The following is a 24,025-nucleotide window of genomic DNA, read 5'->3' on the forward strand; positions in this document are numbered from 1 at the left end:
TGTGTTTGTTTCTCAGCATCTTCTACAACCAGAGGACGTAGCCAAACACGAGGTGAGCTCTATCTCTGGGTTCAATTCAGCTCAAACTTCCATTAAACTGCTACTGTTTAGCAGGGGTCCTCAAACTTTTTAAACAGGGGGCCAGTTCACTGTCCCTCAGACGGAGGGCCGGACTATAGTTTTTTTAAAAAAAAAAAAAACTATGAACAAATTCCTATGCACACTGCACATATCTTATTTTGAAGTAAAAAAACAAAACAGGAACAAATACAATATTCGTATTTGCATGTGGCCCGCAGGCCATAGTTTGAGGACCCCTAGTCTAAATCATTCCTTTTAGAAATCTATTTAGCTAGTTTGCCCATATTCCTTCCAGTGATTAAAAGTTACTGCTATTTCGGTTTAGCATTACTGATCTTTTCATGCCTTAGCCAGGAGAAGATAGATGACAAATAAATGGCTGAATAGACAATAGGTTTTGTGTTTGCCATGAGAAAAGAGCCTTCACAAGGTTGGCAATCAAGTATCTCAGATTAGGTTGCATTCTATTTCTACTTATCTATAAGTCTATACTTCTACCTCTACATCTAGCTATCATCCATCAATGTGGTGGACCACATGCTGTTATTTAAAAAGTGAAATTTGGAGGAATTTGGCTCATTGTTTATTTTGAATTCACCATTGAGGAAAACCATTAGCATGTCTACACCTTCCCTCTCCTAGGCTCTAATTGGGAAGCTGCCAACTGCCTAAACCCTTCAAGAAACTGTCACCGTCCTTAGCGTGAAATATGAAACTTACTATGCAAATCGTATTCCAGGAAACATAAAATAATGATTATTTTAATATTGTACCTGGATGCACGAAATTTCACTATGCATTGTGAGGCAATAAAAAGTTAGTTTGAGGCAAGAAACATGACTATTTAAATTGAAATGTGTGTTCTATTTGCCAATTTAAATTATGTGTGTGTGATTTATTAATTTTCCTGCACCAATATTTCTCATTGAAAACTGTTGCATGAAGTGACCCATTAAGAGAAGACTTTTGTGGTTCTTACTTATAGATTCAAGACATAGATTCGCAGAGTTAAGAAGTCCTGCTGGAAGGCACCCCCTTAATCTCTCTAACCCAGTGCTGTTTCCACACATATTCTCTCATGGAACGTGGCTGTTTTAAGATATTTATTTTTCCACAAACCCCCTTCCATACAGTTTGGAAACTATGTGCGTTGGGGTGTGAAGTTGGTGTTATACCTAGAACTGCTTGCCAGGACTGGCTATCCACCCATGAAGCCAGCCCTGCTGTTTGCTACGTGTCTATACTCACTAGGATTAGTCACTTCTAGTGTAGCATAAGTACATTTCCTTAAGTTGTTTAATTTAAATAAATAAATGTATGTGACTGTAAATTTATTGTAATTCTTGGGATGATTATACGATTGAACAACATGTCATATATACTTCTGTATGTTTGCTTTACATACACACAGGTGTATATGCAAGTGCAGGCTATGTATCTAAAGCTCTATATACCAGATCAATAGATAATGAGGCAATTATTGGCTACCGAGATAAAAACACTTTACCATTACAATGTATTTCATAGTTTTGAGAGTACGGTAAATGTGATTTTTCTTCTGTTTGAATTAAAACATCTATAAAGCAAAAAGTGAAGATGCACTGACATGCATTAAGTGTGATAGCTTTCTGCTCATTGTGTAATCATTTATTTTCGGAATGACCGTGCCACAGTATGTGACTAAATATGAAATTAGCCCTTGTGCAGTAGGCTCAGAAGAGGGAATGCAAACACAGTGAAAACACTTTCCCTGGTGACTTAAACACACAGACACACAATAAACACATATCGTCTTGGCATGTACAGAACGATGTTTGAGGCATATCACCCCAGGACATGCTATTCTGATGTAGAACTAGCCGGTGTTTATGTGGCCTGAATTAACCTGATGGACCTTTTCCTTGAATTGTTCACTACTCTGTGCAACAACAAGACTTTTTTAAACGGGAGCAAAAAAATTGACTTAATTTTATAATGGAAAACATCTTTTAGGTTCTATCTATAACAATAAAAGCATAATATGCTAATTAGACCAGACAGCCTTACAGACATCCTTCTGGACGAAGCCAGGGCTGCGAGGAAAACCCAGGTCCTGGGTGCCAGAGGGAAGCCGGTGCCAGCAGCTGGGAAAAGGAAGGCCTACTCTTGCATGAATTTTGTGCATTGGGCCTCTAGTAATTAATAATGCTTCTTTGGTCTGAAGCCTCCTCTTGAAAGTTTCTGTGAACAATTTTTGACATTCTTAATGTTGCGACAGAAGACAGGGCATCTGAATGTCCATTCCTAGTTCGGAAGTCCGCATCAACATGGACAGAGAGAAACAATGAGAGGAGTCTTTGGAGGGACTTGAACCCTTTGGGTACACCTTACTATAGACTCTGCATGGAGTATTCAGTCTCATGGGACCTCACATTTCCATGTTGGGCGTGTTTTTACAGATGTCGGTCGTTTCCTTCCTGTAGAAACAGTATGTGGGGTGGTAGTCCATTTAACCAGCCTACCCTCCTCGAGTCAGCACGCACATGCAGCATCATTCTTACTGTGGTTTTATTTAATTTCCCTGCATTACTGAGTGGAAATGAGTTGTGCTGCTAGCAATGTTGCAGGCCTACATGATGCTCCCACATTGAGTCTCATGTCATCATGTGTGATGAACCAGTCTGCCTAGCGTACCTGTCAGTTGACGGAACCACACAGAGCAGGAGGAACGCAGAAGGACCCTCCATTGCTGGGAGGAACAAGAAACTCATTCTGACTTACAAAATGAATAAGCGTGACACGGAGGTCGCAGGATAAGGGCATCTATGCATCATCAAGACCTTGTGTTTTCCCCAGAAGGACATTTTAGCATTTTCTTTCTCCAGCTGGTTTCACCTTTCACCATTGGTTTCATCAGCCTCTTCCTCTCAGCCAAAGTAGGAGGTGGGTTCACGCCCAAAAAGAAATGCCTCAGGGCTGACTCTTGATTCTTTTCAGCTTCCCCTGATATGCCTCCTTTTTCAGCCAATTAAAAGATTATTAGGAAATGACCCTATGAAGGTATGAAAAAAAAATTAGGGCAAAATTATATTCATTTATGATGGAGTCTAAAATTTCTAAGAGAGATTATTTTTATCCAGTTCATTATGGGGGACAATTCATCATCAACTTCTTTAAAAACCAAGATGAGTTCTATGGTTACTTTGAAGATATATTAATGTGGCTTTATATGACTTCTGAAAGGTATTTTAGAATTCGTTGCTTCCATATCCATTTCCATCAACCGGCTTTGATTTCTTTGTGCAAAAATCTAGGCCAAGGCTCTTTGAGAACACAAAAAGAAAAAAGACAAAACTAAACAGATAATCAATAGAAGAACTCCCAACACTGAATTACTTTCAAAGTGAGCTACGCATGCATTTCCTATTAGGACAATGATGGCATCCATTCCACCCTGATCTTTTTCTCTTTATTTGGAGGATGAGAAAAGCCACCAAATTAAGGCTTAGCATTTATACAAAGAAAAAAAGTCATCATAGATGGTTTTCGATTTTATATCGGAACCTCCTTGCAAATAATGGTGGCAGAGTTCTTAGGTAAGAGGGTCAAGAATAGTAATGGGGCCTTTGTCGGTTTGGCTCAGTGGATAGAGCATCAATCAGCCTGTGGACTGAAGGATCCTGGGTTTGATTCTGGTCAAGGGCATTTACCTCCTCAGTTGCAGGCCCCATCCCCTGTCCTGGTCAGGGCACCGTGGGGGGCAACCATTGATGTGTCTCTCCCTCTCCCTTCCACTCTTCCTAAAAAATCAATGGAAAAATATCCTTGTGTCAGGATTAACAAAACAAACAAAACAAAAAAAAGAATAGCCATGGGTGTTAAGTCACATGGACGTTCATGTATAAACTCACAGAACATCTTGTTAACAGAAATCACACCGTGTGGGTCAGTCTCTTAACTCTGCTCTTGCTTGTTTCGCCAACAGAGCTACAGCGAACCTGTTGATGTGAAGACCTCTCAACCTCCTCAGCTGATCAGTTCCAAGCCGTCAGTGTTCCACGGGCCCAGCCAGGCCCACTCAGCTCTGTACCTAAGTTCCCACTATCACCAACAACCAGGAATGAGTCCTCACCTAACTGCCATGCACCCCAGTCTCCCCAGGAGCATAGCCCCCAAGCCGAATAACCAAATGCCAGTGACTGTGTCTATAGCAAACATGGCCGTGTCCCCCCCTCCTCCCCTCCAGATCAGCCCACCTCTTCACCAGCATCTCAACATGCAGCAGCACCAGCCACTCACCATGCAGCAGCCCCTTGGGAACCAGCTCCCCATGCAGGTCCAGTCTGCCTTACACTCACCCACCATGCAGCAGGTACGTGCTCGCGCTCTCGACTCCCCTTCAGAAATGCTGGGGGGAAGGCGGGGGGTGCAGTCTGTTCCTCCAGTCAAGGAGGAGGATATGTGTTTTCTATTTAAATGGAGAGAGAATTAATTGAAGATAGTCAACAAATATCTGCTTTCTGAAAAAGATAATTTACAGGTGGAGAGTATGGGCAGCATTAAACAATCACGATAATTGATAGCTGCTACTTTTCATAATCACTGGTTTCCTTTTCATGATGTCCATTTTGCTTCACCTTCTAATCGCCCTTGTTTTCTGCTTGAGTAAAGTACATTTGTTGTTTCGAGATGCCCACTGCTACTAAAGATCTCTTTGGGATTGAGACCTCTATACTGTGTTTTACAATATTGCTCAGATATAAGGAACTTATGGTAGGCATGCCTGCTGAGTCCAATAAATGCTGTAAAATGAAATCAGGCACACTGTTTATGGCCAGAAGTATCAATGGACACAACCTTAAAAGTCCTAAGAAATGAATGTTTTAACCAGTTTTATTTTAAAATGGATACCTGGCTGCTGCATACATTAGAAAATATAAGAGGTTTGGAAAGCTCCCTGCCCATGCCCCAATTATCGGAACCATTTGTGTGCAATCTTAACTTTTCTTTGAAATTAAGTTTTCCTTTGGGGTTTGGCTTTATTTTAAAATTTGAAAATGAGGAGCAAATGGTGTAAACTAAACTGGGCATAAAGCATTTAAAAATCATAAAAACTTGTTTTAAAATATAGGTCAAAGTAAAACCTACAAAGATATCAAATTTATCTCACTGTTATAAATTACTCTATTGTTTCCAGAGCCAGAGTTAAATATGCAAACATAGCCTTCCTATAGAATTGATATCTAGCCCAGCCAGTGTGGCTCAGTGGTTTGAACATCAAACTATGAATCAGGAGATCATGGTTTGATTCCCCGGTCAGGCACATACCCAGTAAGCGGCATGCAGGAGGCAGCTGATCAATGATTCTCTCTCATCATTGATGTTTCTATATCTCTCTCCCACTCCCTTCCTCTCTAAAATCAATAAAAATATAGTTTAAAAAAAAGAAAAAAAGAATTGATATGTAGGCCTTTATGGAATTTGAGTCTATAGTTGTATTGCTGGTGGAAATGGGGTCCCTTTATGGAGTCCCAAGAAAAGCATTTTTGGGGCCCTCGTATGGGAGGATAAGGTGTAGTGGTAAGGTTTATTGGGATAGAAATAAAAGACTGTTCCCAGGTTCCAGTGTCTTATTTCCATCCATCATGCTGTGGGAGAAGTCGAGTCTTGTCTTCATGAAGTCTAGAATTAGAAATTCTGTTAATGGTTCAGTCCATGTGAAAGTTGAGTTTAGTTTAGTCTCTGTTCCCATTTGGGTAGTTTAGTCTCTGTTGTTCGGCTGGCTCTGGTGTTGTGTTGTTGTACCCAGGCCTGCGTTTGGGTCCACGTGGCTGCCGGGCCTGCACTGGGAGCCCTGCTCTCAAAGTTCATGCTTCAGCTGGGGAGGCTGTTAGGCCCTCAACACTGTTAGAGAGAATGTGCGAGCAATGAATGTGTGTTATACAGAGAGAGAGACCTTTGTTACGTTTTGATTATATTATTTTGGGGTTTTTTTTTAAGTCAATCGATTTTTCTTTTCATGGGCTTGTGCTAGGCCCTTTTCCTAATGAATTTATTTTTTAGAACTTTTCAGGCTTGTGTTAGGCCCTCCCCTTACCCAGGTCAGTCTTCTTTTCAGATTAGGCATTTCCCCTTTTGGCTTCTATTATGCATGTGTTTCTTTTTTTCTGTGTCATTTTTGGCTTCTACTGGGCATGCACCTAGTAGAGGAATTTCTCATTGGACGATGAGAGGGTGGGGAGGAAGCAGAAAGAGGAATTAAATATAAGTACTCTCAAATTCATTTTTATTTTTGTATTTATAGACAGAATTTCTGAGAGCTGACAATAGCAAACCTTAATATATTCCCTTATCTTATCCTTAATTTCAGAACATTTATACTGTGGGTTCTGCTAGCATTATCTTCATTTTATAGGTGAGGAAACTCAGGTTGGCAGGGTTGAATAATGTGCCCATAGGTCAGAGCTGGAATTCACACTACAGTCTATTCAGACATCAGAACCTGGATTCTTAAATGCTAGACCCGCTGCCTCTCACTTTTAATCATTCTTATAGACTATGACCAGTGTTGCATTAGAAAATCTGTATCTTATTAGACTTTGGAGGGTCTTTAAATTCTAGTTAGTTCTAAGATTAACTTGGTTATGGAGAGCATAGCAAATGTCTTCCTTGGTCTCTAAGCCAAGGATATTGATAAAACTCTGACAACTTACCTAGCTATGCTCAGCAAACTAGTTGTTGGCTCACTAGGGAAGAAGACTCGGGAAAGCCGACTTCCACCACTTGCCTTGTCCACAGTGGTGTTTGTGGACAGCTGCTGGGGTCCAACCCCAGCAGGTCCAGGGGTCCCCAAAGGTGTGGACGGAGTCGGCGAAAAAGGAATGACACGGAGACAGCGTTCAGTTATCAGCAGCCTTGCCAGGTTCTCCAGCCAGGTTCTGTCTTTATTCTTCTTACATCTGTATTTATACCAGTTGATTTTAATCCTATCCATTCTATTCCAAAGGTTAGGGCATTTGTTATCTCCATTCCAAGGTCACTACTCTATTGTTCTGTTAAGCTACAAGGAAGTAACTGAAGGAGATTATCCTAAGTAAAGATTATGTAGCTTAAGCATGATTGTTTGTAGTTCACGGGGTTAAGAGGTTTTATTCCCTCCCTAACTTCAGGGGAAAATCCCTACCTGGGGAAACAACCTTTCTCGGAGAGGTGACCTTGGTTAAAACACATAGTGCCAAGAAGGTGAGCAAACATATTAAGAACAGTATGCCATATATGCCAGGTCCCTTGAAACAGCAAGGATGGACCGGCTCCCGGCAGACAGCAACTGATGCTCACAGGGTCAATTTCCAGTCTTTCCATGAGACACCATTTACAATAAAAGGGACCCTTCTGGGTGTGTCCTTGCATTTTTAAGGAACCAATAGTGTTTCTGTGAAGGATTAATAGTTTAAGAGACACAACCTTCCGTTGTGTGGGTTGAATCCTGCCTCAGGGGACGTGCTGGCAGCTTGGGGCTCCCTCTTTGCTCACAGTACTGTCCTACAGGCAGTTTCTTCTCAGAGAAAGAATATGGAAGTCACAATCCCCTCAACAAGTTGAGGACTAGAGCTCTATCCAGAAAGGATGCCTTTTTTCTAATTTATCCAATTAGAAATGGTTCCATATATATATATTTTTTTTCAATACCTTAGGTGATCTGGTCATGACCCTGACTAGTTTTCAACATTTCAGAATTACATAAGGCCACATGTGAAAATTCAAGAGATCTGAATAGGAAAAAATAGAACGAATCACATTGAGTAGGTTATTCATCAATCTTTAAGTCAGTTCTATTACTGCATCCCAAATCGTGTCCTTACCAAAATGGTAAGACCTGGTTTCAATTTACATTAGTAACAGAGGACAAAATGGCATGGACCCAATGTGGAGACTGGGAAACTAGTGACTAGCCTCACTTTTAACAATGCTTTGATCCTGATGGCTAGTCCATAAAATTATGTTGGACAAATGAGAGCATTTTTTAAAATGAATTCTAAACGTGTTTAAACATTAGAAGAAATCATAGGGTAGTTTACAGAACCTTATTTCCCTGGAAGTCTTTTTAATTTATTTTATTTTTTTCCCCTGGAAGTTTTTAAAACTTTTATTTATTCCAAAAAGATGAATAGAACCCCTAACGTGTGCCAGACACTGTGTAGGCTCTGGAAATTGAATGATCAGTGAGAACAGGTAAGGAGGCCTCTGCCCCCATGCAGCTCACATCAGAGGTGGATGGGTAGTGGGTGGTAATAAACAGATAAATTAGTAAAGTCTCATGGAAACAAATAATAGAGGAGGGCAAACTGCAGGGTGCATGTGGGGATGGCAGAGCCTCTGGCTGGAATGAAGAAGGAAGGTCCCCTCCAGGGCTGACACAGACACCTGACGATACTGGGAGGTAGGAAGGGTGTGGGAGGAATGCCAGGAGAACAGGAAGGAGAAGAGGTTCCAGACTGGAAGGACCACTCTGGGGAGGAGTGTGGCTGGTCCAGGACATGGAAAGATGGCCCATGGGAGCCCAGTGAATAAAGGGAGGCTGATGGGATTGAGATCAGATTCATGGGCAGGTCATCAGAGTACCGTCCTCCACATTAAAGGACAGGACTCCCCAACAAGTTGTTAATCCTAAAACCAGGATCCAAGAGTCCATTACCCCGTGATGCCCCTCAACTCATTACAATCACAACAGGGTACAGGGGCCAGTGTCCAAGGGTACAGGACCATCAAAGTTGGTCCTTCGCCTGTGGAATTAGAGCCAGTTTGTGGATGTAATTACACCTGTCCGATGCATCAACCAAAGCACCTTTATCCTAAAGATGTTTGCTTCCTAGGCATGGGGCCCGTGTTCACATATTCACGCATCAAAGAAAAAGAAAGAGAGAAAGTTAGAAAAAGCTACTGTATTTTTAAATAATAGCTCACATTTCAGTATTACTTTAGCTATTTTATTATCCTTTTGAAAACGAATGTATCCCACAGAATGATTGCATAGTCCACCAGGAATAATGGTTTCTTTTTTGTTTTCCTAGAGAAATATTTTATACACTAAACCCATAGGCCAGCTTGTTTTGGGCCAGTTTTCTTCCTTTTTTTCTATTCACTGTATTGTCGAATGAGGTCAAGAGAAAAAAAATCATTAATATCTGTCAACTTCCTTTATAACCTTAAGAAAATAATCTTTGTATGATATCACACAGACAGGTTTTCAATTTCCTTGTGTAATAAACAGCTTCTTTAGGATTTGGGTGTAATTTAAAGGTTTTAAAAAAAATCACATTGAGATTGATGAATAAATCAGTTGTGAAGACAAACACATTGATGCCTGGTGAAAATACCTCTCCAGACAGGCAGGAAATGAAATTAGTTCCCAGTAAAGTGTGGATATGAGGATCAGTGTTTGGTTGTGCTGCAGGCTCTGTAGGACTTGCTATGGTGGCACAACAAAACTGCTAGGGCTACAGAAATCTAATTAAAGAGCAAATGTCCCTTCTGACATCAAATTAATCTTTATCATGTTTCCTATTTTTATTTCAATCTGGCACCAGAAAATGAAATTTAAAATTCCAGGCATGCTACAAAACAGTTGGTGATTTTTCTCTTGAGCATTAAAATGCAAACTATTCAGTCTTGTTTAATTAGACTGCTAAGCCAACATTTTTCAAAAATTTATATCATCATTGTGGTTTCATATTTACATCAATAATAAAAATGTTCTTAGCTCTAAGTCTGACCTCAGCATCTCTGTATATAGTGTTCAGGAGAATGTTCCCTCTTTTTTTTTTTTTTTTTTTTTTTAATTTGGAAGCAAGTAAAATGATTCACTTCAGGTTTTGCTTGCATTTTTCTTGGCCCTCTCTTGTTTTCATATTAGGGATCTTAACTCTAAGCACTGAAGTTAGCTGACTTTTAAATCTTTGAACTTTGTAGATAGCACCTAATTTTGGTTTTGTTTTGTTTTATTTTATTTTTGTTGACTTTTAGAGAGAGGAAGGGAGGAAAAAAAGAGAGAGAGACATTGATTTTGTTGTTCCACCCATTTATGCCTCCACTGGTTGCTTCCTGTACATGCCCTGACCAGGGATCGAACTCACAACCTTGGCATATCAGGATAACACTCTAACCAACTGAGCTACCCAGCCAGGGCTAATTTGGGTTTTATAAACTGAAGCTACCCATTTAATTTTAAACTAATAACTTAAAAATTAATGTTCTCCATTTGTTTTCTTCCCAACCTTGAGAAACTATTTTCATTGGATTGGGGGGCTCGGGGGGGGGGAAAGCAATGGTGGTTTCTATTGTTGATTGTGCAGGGTTGGGTGGAAGTGGTTTGGTTTGTTTTTATTTATTTTTTCTTTTTTCATATGTTCCCATACTTTTAACTAATTCGAGATATTTTTCAACTACTCTGTTTTTGAGATCCATTTACTTTTAGGTTACATTTTGTTGATTGTGCTAAAATCCAAGATGGAGAATTTTACATTCAAAAGATAGAAAAGCCCTAGTATTTACTCATTTGTACTCCCCATGCCTTCCAACAGTAACTTCAAATATTCTGTGTTAAACTGTGTTCATTGGAAGACATTGTTTATTGAGCCACTACTATGGGGTACTCCTGTGAATATCCAGTGAGCAAGGCAAGCACTCTGACTCTCAAGTCCCTCTGGCCAGCTCCTAAGACAGGGGCTGAAATGGAAGTTAACAGGAGGCTATTCATTCTTAGAGCTTTTTGCTGCTGTTTGCCCAGCATCACACTAGACACTAGGAGAAAAATCAAGAAAGCTGGACAATGGCTCCATCAAGACAATAGTATAGGACCATAATGAAGTGAGTACACTTCGCAGAAGCCAGACAGATGGGAGAGTGTTCTGGAGAGAGAGGAAGGACCAGGGACCCACAGCCTGTACTACCTCTTACTTTTCATCTTGCTCTTTGGGGAAATGCTTATAGCTTGAGCTGCAAGTGGTGTCTACATAAACAAATGTATTTCCCATAAACCAGTTGTTAATTTAAGAAACATTCTATTCCCTTTAGTCTGTGTGAGGTCAAATAACCAGGCTGGCTGAATTCCCTACTTTTCGATGATTTGTTTCCAATTTTTCAAAGCTTTGTCTTTCATCCACAGCTTTGATGGGAGTTGGTGTCAACATTGGCTTGAAGTCTTTATCATTTAAACAGAAAACAAATTAGTATGTTAAAGCCAATATCAAGAATTGGGGACATTTGATGATAGGTGTTTTTGAGTAGAAGAGGGCATTGAATGTCCCAATGAACATTCATACGTGATTAAAGTCTAAGGACATATCTTTAGTTAGAAATTAATTCTCTGACCATTCTGCTGAGTTTAAAAAAAAAATGTAAAAACTCAACAAGATTATGCCTTTAAAAGCTCCCTGCAACTAAATGGAGAATGGTTCATTTTAAAATATCTTGATTTTTTTTCAGTGGTTAAAAACCATGTATGAAATCGGCCATAGAAAGAGACGACCACAAGATTAATTAAGTTGCTTTTTTGGTCATTTCCAGCAAAGCTTGCTTATGCTGCTCTTGAATTCACCAGATAAGCTAAAAATAAATTGTAGTGTATAATGCTTTTTATTTACCAGATATAAATATATTCTTCAGAGATTCCGTCCTTGAATTTTTAATAGCTTTGCAAGGATTAAAAGTCAATACTTCACCACACCAGTGTATTAAAAGAATCTTCCTGAAGTCTGATTATTGTGTGCCAGTTAATAGACTTTTCAATTAAAATTATTTGCTCTGTCTTACACTTTTCCTTCTCTGTGTTTTTCAATGGCAAGTTGTTTTGAATCTTCCCTATATTAGTCCAACAACTGTTAAAAAGCTTTGGTTGAAATTTTTTAGCTGAGAAAAAAAAAAGTACAAATAAAAGAAGAGGCAGATGGTCCCTTTGTGAATGAATGAAGAAAAAGGGTTTTGAGAACAATATATGAATAGGTGTAGTCTAATAAAACACTCAGCCACCTGCTGCCTGAATCCTTCAAAAAAGATTCTGTTGCATATTCTGGGAGTTAACTATTAATGTATCCTGCAGTTTGATAGAAAATATAAACTTTGAGAGGTTTGGGTCCCTTTCCTTTTGTGTAGATTGAATTGGGGCTTCTCTATATTTTAAATTGGGGTGTTTTTTTTAATTCAATTGATCTGCTCAAGAGTGTAATGAAAGGTTTTCTAACAAATGGTTAAATGAAGGAAAGATACGAATGAGGATGTAGGCATTTCTTTTCTGCCTTTGTTTTAAGTTTCCTGCGCCCCTTCAGATAAACTTGCCCTCGCAGAGACACAAGCGAGAAGGCCGTGATGTGTTTGCAAACAGTGGCTACATACTTGGGTGCATTTCTTCTTAAAAAGGCACTTCGATCCTTATTTGTGGACTGCTTTCCCTTTCAGGGATTTACTCTTCCACCGGACTATCAGACTATAATCAACCCTACATCCACAGCTGCACAAGTGGTCACCCAAGCAATGGAGTACGTGCGTTCTGGGTGCAGAAACCCTGCCGCCCAGCCCGTGGACTGGAATAACGACTACTGCAGTAGTGGGTAAGCGGCCGTTCACCGCCACCTGGTGGTGGGCAGCTCTCATTGCATGCCCAGCGTGCCCGGCTCCCTCGTCCATGCAAAGATCTATCTCTTCTTGCTGCTTTCTAAAAGATTATCTGGAATGGTACCCTCATTCCTGAAAGCAGAAGACACCGCTCCAGAAATGAGGAAGCACTCTAGTAGCCGTACTGAGAATAACTGCCTTTAGATCCCCGTGCCCTGGAGATGGAGATGGAGGTTAACTAATAGTGCACGTTCCTAGGACACACTTCCTCATTCTTCAAGCTATAGCAAATAGATAGGCGTACATGCCCCGAGGTCACCTGTAGCGAGATTACCTGTGTGTAACAAGACATTCTTTGTCTGTTTCCTCTTCATACAGGGGCATGCAGCGGGACAAAGCACTGTACCTTACCTGAAAATCTGAACGCCTCTTCTGTCCACTGAGGAATTCAGGGAAGTCTTCACCGTGGGTTGCTTTGTACAGTCAAGGCGATTCTCCATTTTATTAGAAAATACAAGTTGCTAAGCACTTAGGACCATTTGAGCTTGTGGGTCACCCACTCTGGAAGAAATAGTCATGCTTCTTTATTATTTTTTTAATCCTTTATGGACATTGTTTTTCTTCTTCCCTGAAGGAAATTTGGACCATTCAGATTTTATGTTGGTTTTTTGCTGTGAAGTGCTGCGCTATAGTAACTGCCTTAGCAACTGTAGATGTCTCGGATAAAAGTCCTGGATTTTCCATTGGTTTTCATAATGGGTGTTTATATGAAACTACTAAAGACTTTTTAAATGGCTTGATGTAGCAGTCATAGCAAGTTTGTAAATAGCATCTATGTCACACTCTCCTAGAGTATAAAATGTGAATGTTTTTGTAGCTAAATTGTAATTTGAAACTGGCTCATTCCAGTTTATTGATTTCACAATAGGGGTTAAATTGGCAAACATTCATATTTTTACTTCATTTTTAAAACAACTGACTAATAGTTCTATATTTTCAAAATATTTGAAAAAAAAACGTATTCCCAAATGATTTTAATTTAAAAACAAATTGGCTTTGTCTCATTGATCAGACAAAAAGAAACTAATGTTAAGGGAAGCGCAAACACATTTATTTTGTACTGCAGAAGAATTGCTTTTTGTATCACTTTTTGTGTAATGGTTAGTAAATGTCATTTAAGTCCTTTTATGTATAAAACTGCCAAATGCTTACCTGGTATTTTATTAGATGCAGAAACAGATTGGAAACAGCTAAATTATAACCTTTACATATGGCTCTGTATCATTGTTTCTCCATACTGTGTCTGTATTTAATCTTTTTTTATGGAACCTGTTGCGCCTATTTATGAAATAATAAATATAGGTGTTTGTAAGTAAATTTGTTAGTATTTGAAAGAGGTTTCTTTGATGTTTTAACTTTTGCTGGCAAAAAAAAAAAATTCACACTTGGTGTGAGTACTTTATTATTTAGTTTTTACGGTGACATGAATAAAGCCAAACCTACTTTTCATTTAGCAACAAATCAAAGTAACTAATCCTTATTTTTACATTGCGTTGGTTGATGCAAATGAAAAACTATGATATTTAAGAACTTTCTTTCTTCATACAATTTAACAGAGAAATTGCCCTACAAGTCACACAAGCTCCAAGACCAAAACGGACAGGTTCTCGACCTGAAAGGGTTGCTTCTTGGTTCTCAGCTGGTTATAGTCAATTCTGTAAAGTCCCTTCCTCCAAAAAAAAATTATAAAAATTAAAGTTGAATCAACCAAAATTCCTCAAGCTGCATGCTTTTCACAAAATCCAGGAAACCTTTAAGAATTGAGCCAGAGGTGAGAGGAAGGGAGGGAAAGCATACTGTCAAGAATATATCTGAAAATGAAAGGTGAGTAATCAAACAGAAAAAAAAAGGGGGGGGACATCAAATTTGAAAGATACCGGTAGAAATTGAGGTTCTAACCATCTTTTGTGTCTCTACAAGCTACTTGTCTTTCCAGAATTCCTGGGTCTTCCAATGGAATTCTGAGGGTACTAGCAATTTTCTAGGAAATCAAAAACATTGAGAATCTGGCTGAAGGTTTGCATAGCTTTTATATCAAAAAGAGCTAGCAAATTAATCCCTTATTGGGGATTGTATTTTTAAAAGCTAGTCTGGTTGGAAATAAGAGAATGGCTGATGTTTCTTTCATGAAATGTGTGAACTAAACTTAACGATTTAACTAAATACAAATATATGCATTGTGTAATCCAGTCAGAATTAAAAAGACAAAGGGTATGCTTGCTTTGGAATGATTTTAGGCATTGTACAACCTTGAATCACTTGAGCATGTAATAACTAATAAATAATGCAGATCCAGTGTGATTATTAAAATGACTGTAGCTGAGAGCTCTAATTTTGCTGTCTTGAGACTGTATAAGAACTCATGTGATTAAGTTCACAGTTTATTGTTTGTCTGTTTAGTATTTCAGAAATATACCAGCACCACTAATTACCTAATGTCTTTTATGTATTATATGATAAGAAAGTGGAGTTTTCGCTTGTAGTAAGTCTAAACAGAGTAGGTAATTACTGGGAGGAGAACAGCAAGCTTTGACTGTGACAGGAGGTTTGTACAGGAAAGTACAATGTTGTTTACACTTTACAGCGTTTCTAGAACAGGTGTGCAACCAGGGTAGAGAAAGTGTTCACACTCGATACCAAAAACAAAAACAAAGTACAAAACCAATGTAAATAAAAGAGAGTACATCATAAATAAAAATTCTTCCCATGTGTGACCGTAGTCTATCTGGACATCCATCAGCCTCTAAAGGACAGACCCAGTGGAGGAGAAATCGCAAATAAACTTGGTGGCAGAAGCCATCAGGCACAGCAAGGGTTCACGGGTTCCACGGCCACAGATGGTCGTTCCTGAAGCACAGTGTTCTCTCAGCAACCTGGTGCGGTGACGTGTTGCCTGAGAAATCCTCCACGTTAGAAAGGAAGCCAGCTTGTAGCTTGAAACTCAAAGGAATAGTGATGGGGTGCCCTGGAGTACTCTCTGCAGGACCCCTGCCCCTCAAATCAAGTCATTCTGGGAAATTTGGCAATAATACTGGATATAAATTATCTTTACCAACTCAACAAAACCAAAACTGTAACTCACTTGAAAGGAAGAAAGAAAACTATGTATGAGGGAGTTGAATTGTGTCTCTACCTTACACAAGAAAGAGGAATCCAAAAGCCCAAGGCCCATTCTAATGCGAATGAGCTGACAATGGAAAATTAGTCAATGACTTCTAGTTAACCAAGTCAGTGAACGTAGCTAAGGATAAAGGTTGGTCTCTGTGATAGTGTTCATCTTGTTGCCTTAAAGCAGTGGTTCTCAACCTTCCTAATGCCGCGACCCATTAATACAGTTCCTTATGTTGTGATGACCCCCAACCATGAAATTATTTTCGTTGCTACATCATAACTGTAATTTTGCTACTGTTATGAATCGTAATGTAAATATCTGATATGCAGGGTGTATTTTCATTGTTACAAATTGAACATAATTAAACCATAGAGATTAATGACAAAAACAATATGTAATTATATATGTGTTTCCCTATGGTCTTAGGCACCCCTGTGAAAGGATTGTTTGACCCCCAAAGGGGTTGCCTGTCTGAATGACGTGAGCGATCCATCAAAAGCCATGACTACAAAGAACAGTGTGTCCTGACTGGGATTCATTACTAAGAGATATTTTTAATTTATGAATTTAAAATTTAAAAATAACCCCATCAGCACCAATTTTCTTTTTTCATGGACCTCACGCCTTTTGCAAAAAAGTTGCCCCCGCCCCCCATTTGAAAGGTGATTAGATGGAGCCATATGAAATTGCCTGTATTTGTCTCTTGTGTGTATAAAGATGACAAAATCCTAGGAGAAAATAGTGGGGGAGGGAGGGAGTAATCAGTTATGGTTGCTGACAAGGTGCCCCACCTCAAATCAATCCAAACATTTACATAAAATCTAACAAAGAATATTTTAAATTACCAGATTCCAGTAAAACCCAGTAAACACTCTTATTTCTTTGTTATAGCAAAAAAAAAGAAATTCTATGGAAATTTGTAATAAATAGGTTCTCTGCTAGAACATGAAAGTTTGTTACACACAGATGTTCTCTTAATGTTCAGGGTTGAAGGGGGATTTGATCTGCATTTTCTTATTCCATTCATAATTCTCACTTTAAGGTAATGATAGAATCAGAGGAATTTACCTCTTTTGTTGATGATCGAACATGGAAATAGTGGTGAGGAGAAGTGCAGAATTCACATGATAAATTTTAACCCAAAATATATGTCATATACTGAGTCACCTAATGGGTGAATTCATGTGAGCCATCCAACAGTACAAACTCTTTGTTTCCCTAAAATAGAATAACTTCTGTACCTCAAAGCAATTTGAAATGTCATAGTACATAGCAGGTATACAATAAATGCGATGATATCTAGAAAGATCAATGACACCTCACAGATGATCCTCAATAGGAACAGTGTGCTGTTTCTTTGGTGATTTGAAAACCCTTTCAATAGAAAAAGGAATTAAATATTGCCGATGAGCATTAGGAGGTGAAGAAAAATGGAAATTTTCATTAAGAAATCTAAGCTTACAAAAAGATTTAAAAAAAGAATTTCAAAATGAGTTGTGCCCTATTTTTTCAGTCTACATAATTGAACACGGGTTTCGAGTTACAAAGTAGAAGATATAATGCCCACTAGTCACATCGAGAAAGTAAGAAGCAAAGGAGAGAATAGGTGCTAGACAAGTGGGAGGGTTGAGCGCAGGAGAGAGATTTCAGGAGGCGAGTTTATGGAATGCTAAATCCAACACTGACGAGCAGGGTGCCGACTTTTTATTTTATTTATTTTTTGTAATTGCCAAGTGTTCGCGTGACTTGGTGAAATGAAATAAAAGCACATTCCCTGGACTTTATCTAAATGACACCAGGATAAGAAGTAATGGCCCTGTTTTCTAAGATTCCCAAAGATTCCCCAGGTTTATTGGAACCAGATTCCAAAACAGAACAGAGAAGTTTCCAAATCCTTACACAAGACTTGCAGGAGGCAGGGGTAACTTGGGAACCAGCATTCACACCCTTCCCCACCCACGTGTGTACAGACATTAGACTGCCTTCTCATTTCTCACTCAGTCGACATCTCCAGAGCCAGGTGACATTGAAATTGGTAAGAAGTGAAGATGAAGTTCTGGTTCCAGACCAGCAGGGAGCTGAGAACAATGACGTGTCCTATTTCAGCGCTGGTCAGAGCTGTGTCTTATTAAAGGGACCTCCCCTCCCTCCCCACTGCCCCCCCCCCAACACTGTCACAATTTCACATTTTGTTAGCAGCTTGTTAGCAAAGACGTTTGAAAGTGAGATTTCATTCACACTGACATGAGACCAGAAAACAAACAAAAAAATGACTGGAAAATAAAATAGACTTACAATTCTATAGAAAAAGAAAAAAAAATTCTAAAGGAAGACTATGAACCGAAGTATAGTGTTTTAAGGGCTGCAGCGTCCCTGTATGACAATTGTGTGTTTACAATAAGCCTAAACATAATTGCTCTGATGGGCTGTCAGGGAAAAGATTAATTTGGCAAAGATTAGTATTGACTTGCTGTTTATTAAGGCTTTTAAACAGCTGTATCTGGCAGCATTCCTGTAAGTGCCTGTCATATCTGAAAATCAGCCTTACACCCCGGTGCTCGCCAGCTGTTACTAAACAATCTTCTACCACTTTGCATGCCTTTCTCCAGGCCAAACAGCAAGCGCAAACTATTGCCAAATGAGCCTTTTTCTCCTCCTGTCATTTTTTTTTTTTTTTTGAGTTGGGGGTAGGGAGCGTCTGAATGCTGAAATGTCAGCTCCTGGCCGATGGCTTAGCTGATAAGAGGTGCCGGAAGTCAGTGGGTGTTTGGGGTGCTAGATGAATACACTCCCCACACAGAGAATGGTAGTGCTGTTAGTCACTTCGCACAGACACAAAACCACAGCTTGCAACTGTTGTAAGGCGAAAGGTTTTCAAGACAGTTTAGAAAGCAGCGATCAAAGGTTTAGAGGCAGCACATTTCCAAAACAAATGTTTTGTTTCCCCAGCCGGGCACATGCCTTGCCGGCCACAGCGCTGGGAGAAGACCCCACCGGGAGATGCTGAGGAAAACTTCCTCGTGGCCAGGGATCTTGATCCTGCGAGCTGAGGTTTCTAGCAAGATGCTGGGAGAGGACAAACCCCTGGGGGTCAAACATGCACCTCCCATTTTGATTCAGTGGAAACCTGTAGAACAAGGCAGGTCTGGGTGTTTTGAAGTCTGTGAGAGAAAGGGCAGATTGAGTTTTGTACTGGAATAAGACCCAGTATTTTCAAACCTAAGTACAGTCATAAAGTCAATGGAAAGAATAACATTCCAGGGCAGTTAAACATTAAGCCATAAAGAGCCCCGTGTTATGGTGAAAGGCACAGGGATCTTTCCAATAGGGCTGCTTTCGCAAGGATTAATCTCAATCTTTTCCAGTTGCATCGGGCTGAATAAGTTGTTAGAGCAGATCTGAAGGAACAGTGGTCTCTTAACCCTTTCATCGCTGGCACTTTCCATTACCCTGTGGGGAGGAAGGGCGCGCGGGAGGGAGGGGAGGAAATTGGCCTAGGAGCTAAGCTTTCTGAATGATGATTTAAGCAGGTGTTTGTCAGTGTTTATTTCTCCCCACCCCCGCCCCTCCAACTAACATTTTTTTTCTGCAAAAAGCTTTATTGTTTTTGTTTGGTCCAATGCATGGGAGAGGGCTTCAGGTGGTTAAAAGAATGGCTAGTAGTTTCGGAGAGAGGCTCGAGCAAAAGACAGACACCAGGGGATGCAGAGGGGCCCCTCAAAGGCCTCAGGGCTCCAAAGGCTCCTAACCTTGCTGGAGGGTGAGCCTTTCAAAGAGATACTCGCCCAGCCCAGCCTGGGGTCCGCCAGCCAGCTGAGGTGAGTCAGGTGTTGACCATCTTCTTGATGACTTTCACCTCCTCACCCCGGAAGTGGTTCTCCAGGAAGTCACAGAGGTGAGGGTCTGCGCAGGTAGAACCAGGGCCTGCAGCTCCCAAAGGGCCTGGTTCGGGTTCCTCTCCAAGGCCAGGGCCACTTCCGTGGCACCCTGAGTTTTGCCCACTCACCTTGGGGAGGCCTCAGCCCGTCCTGGAAGAGAAGGCGGCCACTGCGCTGGCTTTGCATCATTAAGAGACGCTTAGAGCCCTCGTACTTCTTTTTTGCCAACTTGCAGAAGAAGTGGCCCGCGCCCTCCATGGTCACATCCTCATGGTCGAAATAGAAGCCCGAGAGAGGTAGGTGTGGGGCCCGCAGATGCAGGCTGGCCGGGCGGTTGACGGCAGCCTCCACCTCGGTGGAATGATGGTGACGAATATGGGAGCTCATGGTTGTTCGGCAATAAGGAGTTAAGATAGAAAAAACCTGTGTGTTGGCTGGTCTCAGAGGTGGTTCTGAGGTGGTGACTGGATGAGACGCAGGAGAGTGGCCTGAGGCTGGAAGAAGGGGCGGCCCTGGGTCTGTTCCATCCAAACACTGTTGAGGCAGGAGACAGATCCAGGACCCCTGAGGGCACTAGCCCCAACATTTTTTTTTTAAGTCGTTGGTATTGGTGCAGTCTGATGCCGGACAGTTGAATTGAGATCGATTCTAAGACATGGACAAACCATACCGCTCAGCCCCAAGAGCCTGCCATCACTCCTCAGGCATCCAAGAACTCTATCCCTAATCCTTTCCATGTACCACGGTAGTGGGGGAAAGGTAGATGAGAAATGATCCTAAGCCAGCTCTTATAATTAGAAATGACTCACTATTTAGAACAGAAGCCAAGATGTGTGTTTCACTGAGCCCCACGGAACCCCACTGAGCGGGGCTCATTGCTCAGACCTTTAATTCCCAGTCCTGCTGATGCTCAGGCTACAGACAAAGGAACATCTAAAGAACAGAATTCGCTTTAAAATTCATCTGTGAGTCAAAACTAACATGGTTGTGACCAACGAAATAAATGAAGTGTTATCATAGCTCAGATATGTGAGTTTAAAAGACATTGTCCTTACCCGGCCAGTTGTTTCTCAGGGGTTGAGCATCAGGCTATGAACTAGGAGGTCACAGTTCGATTCCTGGTCAGGGCATATGCTTGCATTACGGGCTGTATCCCCAGTGTGGGGCGTACAAGAGGCAGCTGATAATGATTCTCGCTCATCATTGATGTTTCTATCTCTTACTCTCTCTACCTTCCTCTCTGAAATCAATAAAAAAATATTTTTAAAAAATTCATCTATGACCACAAATCATACATAGTATTCTAGGTCTGTGGCGATGTTCTTGGGCAAGCATGTCAAACTTGCAGCCCATGGGCTGCATGCCTCGTTTATTTGGCCTGTGTTAGCTTTTGAGTTTGACATACTTGTTCTAGGGCAAGAGCCACCACTGTAGGGGCCTACCCATCTCAAGAATAGGCCAGGTGCCGGATTGTGCAGAATTGCACGCTCTCTCTTTGATCTTACACTTCCATAGGCCTTACTCAAAAGGGGCAGCTCCATCACTGGAGTCAAAGCACACCTGTTGCTAATTAAATTGAAAAATACAGCATCAACCTTTTATTTAAAAAAAAAAATCAATATTGTTTTGAATAAAATATAAGAAAGGCCAGAAGGGGGCAGTAGTATCACTCAGGTCCATTTTTATCATGTTTTGCAGGAAAACATTTGGCAGAAAGCTTTTCTTCGTTGCTTTATAGGTTTGTTGCCTCTCATTTGGCCTATAATTCTTCAGTTATTCAGATGAGTAAACTCAATGTGGGCGGTGATAGAATAAACTAACTCAAAGATTAATTATGATAAAGTCAATAAACTAAGTGAAGGTCCCAATGACTTGTTGAGGACTCCACTGTGGTTACACAAGAATCAAAGAGAACAATGAATGAAAGGCAGCTATCGCCATGGTCTGTGTTCTACCGATAAAGTCCTCCCAGAAACTCAGCATACTGGTACGGTGTTTGAACGTAGAGATATACCACATGAAAGTAGCTTGTGCCAATAATCATTGTAAGATTTATCTTTAATCTAGTTTTATCCAGTTTACCAAGTCTGGGGAAATCCTTTAGATTTCATCCCTCCTCAAATTGTATCCAATTCTGTGGAGGATTTTGAATTTTGTTTTGTTTTTGGATTTTTTGACCCATAATAACCTAAATCTGGTCTTTGGCAAGAGAGTCATACAAGAAGAGAAGAGATTGCTGTATCTAAATAAAACTGTAATTTCCGGGAAATATTACAAAATATACTTATCTGCAAAGCCATACTAGCTGTTGAGTTGGGTCATTTTTAACACCTGGTTTCATGATGTGGTTTCAGCAGACCAACATAGCAGAAGTGACAGTCCGTTACAACACTAAATCCCAGGGAAGGGGTGGGGGGTTGTTTTAGGTTAGGTTCTCTCCCCCCACTACTTCCTTTTCTCTAAAAGAACCTGGTGCTTTAGCCTATCAATTTCTTGAAATGTTTCTGGTCTCGCATTCGCAGAACATTCACCTTCAACACATGGACAGCTGGGGGAGCCAGACTGCCTGCAGCCAGCACAAGTTGGCTTCCATTGTCACTTTGCTGATCACTTTGTTAATTCTCAGATAAATGGAGAGAAACTCCATTTTCTCTCCTCCTCCTCCTCTTCTTCCTAGCGTAGAGCAATCAGAAGTCTCTAAGGACTTTTCTGTATGACTTCCCATTTCACACCACAGATGGTTTAGATAAAAACTATTACGTTCATTTATTCAAACAGCTTCATTTCACCAAAATGAGCCTATTTTTAGCATTTTGCCTTAAGGTTTGTTTTCTCATTTCTGTAGACATAAAGGAGTTTTGCCGATGTCTCAGACTTTAATCATCCCTGCCCCAAAACCTTTGGATTCAAGTAAAGTTGATGAGTCCCCTAAGAGGGAATTCACTTTTTGAAAAAGTGACATTGGGATTGCTTTACAAATCTGATTTATGTATCTCTTCTTACACCCTTTGAGTGTTTGCATTTTTCCATGAGGTTAGTTTCAATCATTTCAGTTTGAGCATAACTACTGCCTATGCCTGCCAAACATAATGATGCCAGCTCCTTATCTTGGTTTCATCTTGAGGTCATTACTTTGGAGAATATTTTCTTTTGGACAGCACACCATACTGAAAAAAAGGACTGTTCAGAATACTGCAAATAAACAAGTTCAAAACTTCACCCACCGTGGTTGTTGTGCAGAGTCAGTGTACAATATTGGTTGCTAGTTATTATCTCCATTATTATGTTCCATTCCTTAGTTAAGACAAGAACAGGTAAAAATTGCCTGATGTTACTTAAGGATTAAAGTGGCAGGTGGAAATATATAATAATTTACTCTAGAGACTCACAACAAGAACTATGTGGTGGTGTGAAAACTGACTGATTTCTCAAAACATAGCTACTGTCAACTAACCAACTTGGCTTCCAACTCCAATTACCCTCCACGCCATCCTCTTTACCTCTGTGGGAGAATTTTTAACTTTGTTTTCCCCAGAAGTATCATGGGTGCCTTTGGGCTCAATGGGCAGAGAGATGAGAAGATTCACTCCTCTCATTTCCCCTTCAACTATTCAGTAGTCCTCAAGACCTCCCATTCCTTTAGAGATGTTAAAGGCACCAAATATTGATTTTTTTTTTTATAGGATCAAGCTAGAGCATGTCAGCATCCAAGCCTGACCACAAGGTCTTCAACTGGCCCTTTAACTATTTCCTTTACCCATTCAGATATAGGCATAACCATCTAGCCCCAAAATAATGGACACAAAGTCACTTTCACTGGGTGACCGTAGTTGTAGACTGCATGCCTACATGCACGAATCTGAGAGTGGTATAGAGGAATAATACATTAAAGCTGTATTTCTCAAACCTTAGTGTATGAAAAATAGATCCCCAGGCTCTATTCCCAGGTGATCTGATTTAGTTGGTCTAGAGTTGTGTCCTAATGTCTGCATTTTTTATTGCTATCCCAAGAGATTTTGAGGCAGATATTCAAGAACTAATAATATAAGGAAACGTCAAGTAATCTTACCATCAACTTTGAAGACTCTGAGATTCTCTGCTGCCAATGACTGGGGCTAATACCAACGTGAGGAATCAGCTTCTGAAAATGAAAACACATCCACCAGCGAATATATCTCTAAGTTATCTAATTAAAGCTTCTTGAATAGTCTGACACAATAAGAACTTTAGGGGCAGGTAGGCTGTCCAGTGCTCAACAATGCCATCTTTCCCATCATACTGAACGTGTACCCATCCATCCTCATCC

The 24,025-nt window shown here is 40.3% G+C and overlaps 1 protein-coding gene and 1 pseudogene across 1 annotated transcript in view; one reads left to right on the forward strand and one right to left on the reverse strand.

The window, feature by feature from the left end:
• Positions 1–14,424, forward strand: part of TOX (thymocyte selection associated high mobility group box) — a 147,249-nt gene extending 132,825 nt beyond the window's left edge. The window contains exons 6-8 of the mRNA XM_015567423.1: positions 4,046–4,432; positions 12,514–12,665; positions 13,048–14,424. Of these exons, the coding sequence (XP_015422909.1) occupies positions 4,046–4,432; positions 12,514–12,665; positions 13,048–13,084 (576 nt within the window). The 3' untranslated portion in view covers positions 13,085–14,424. The remainder of the gene's footprint in view (positions 1–4,045; positions 4,433–12,513; positions 12,666–13,047) is intronic.
• A 5,205-nt stretch (positions 14,425–19,629) lies between these two features.
• Positions 19,630–20,108, reverse strand: LOC102770786 (annotated as a pseudogene).
• Positions 20,109–24,025: the final 3,917 nt, after the last annotated feature.

This window comes from Myotis davidii, unplaced genomic scaffold (genome assembly GCF_000327345.1).
Source record: "Myotis davidii unplaced genomic scaffold, ASM32734v1 scaffold1, whole genome shotgun sequence".
Lineage (NCBI taxonomy): Eukaryota > Metazoa > Chordata > Mammalia > Chiroptera > Vespertilionidae > Myotis > Myotis davidii.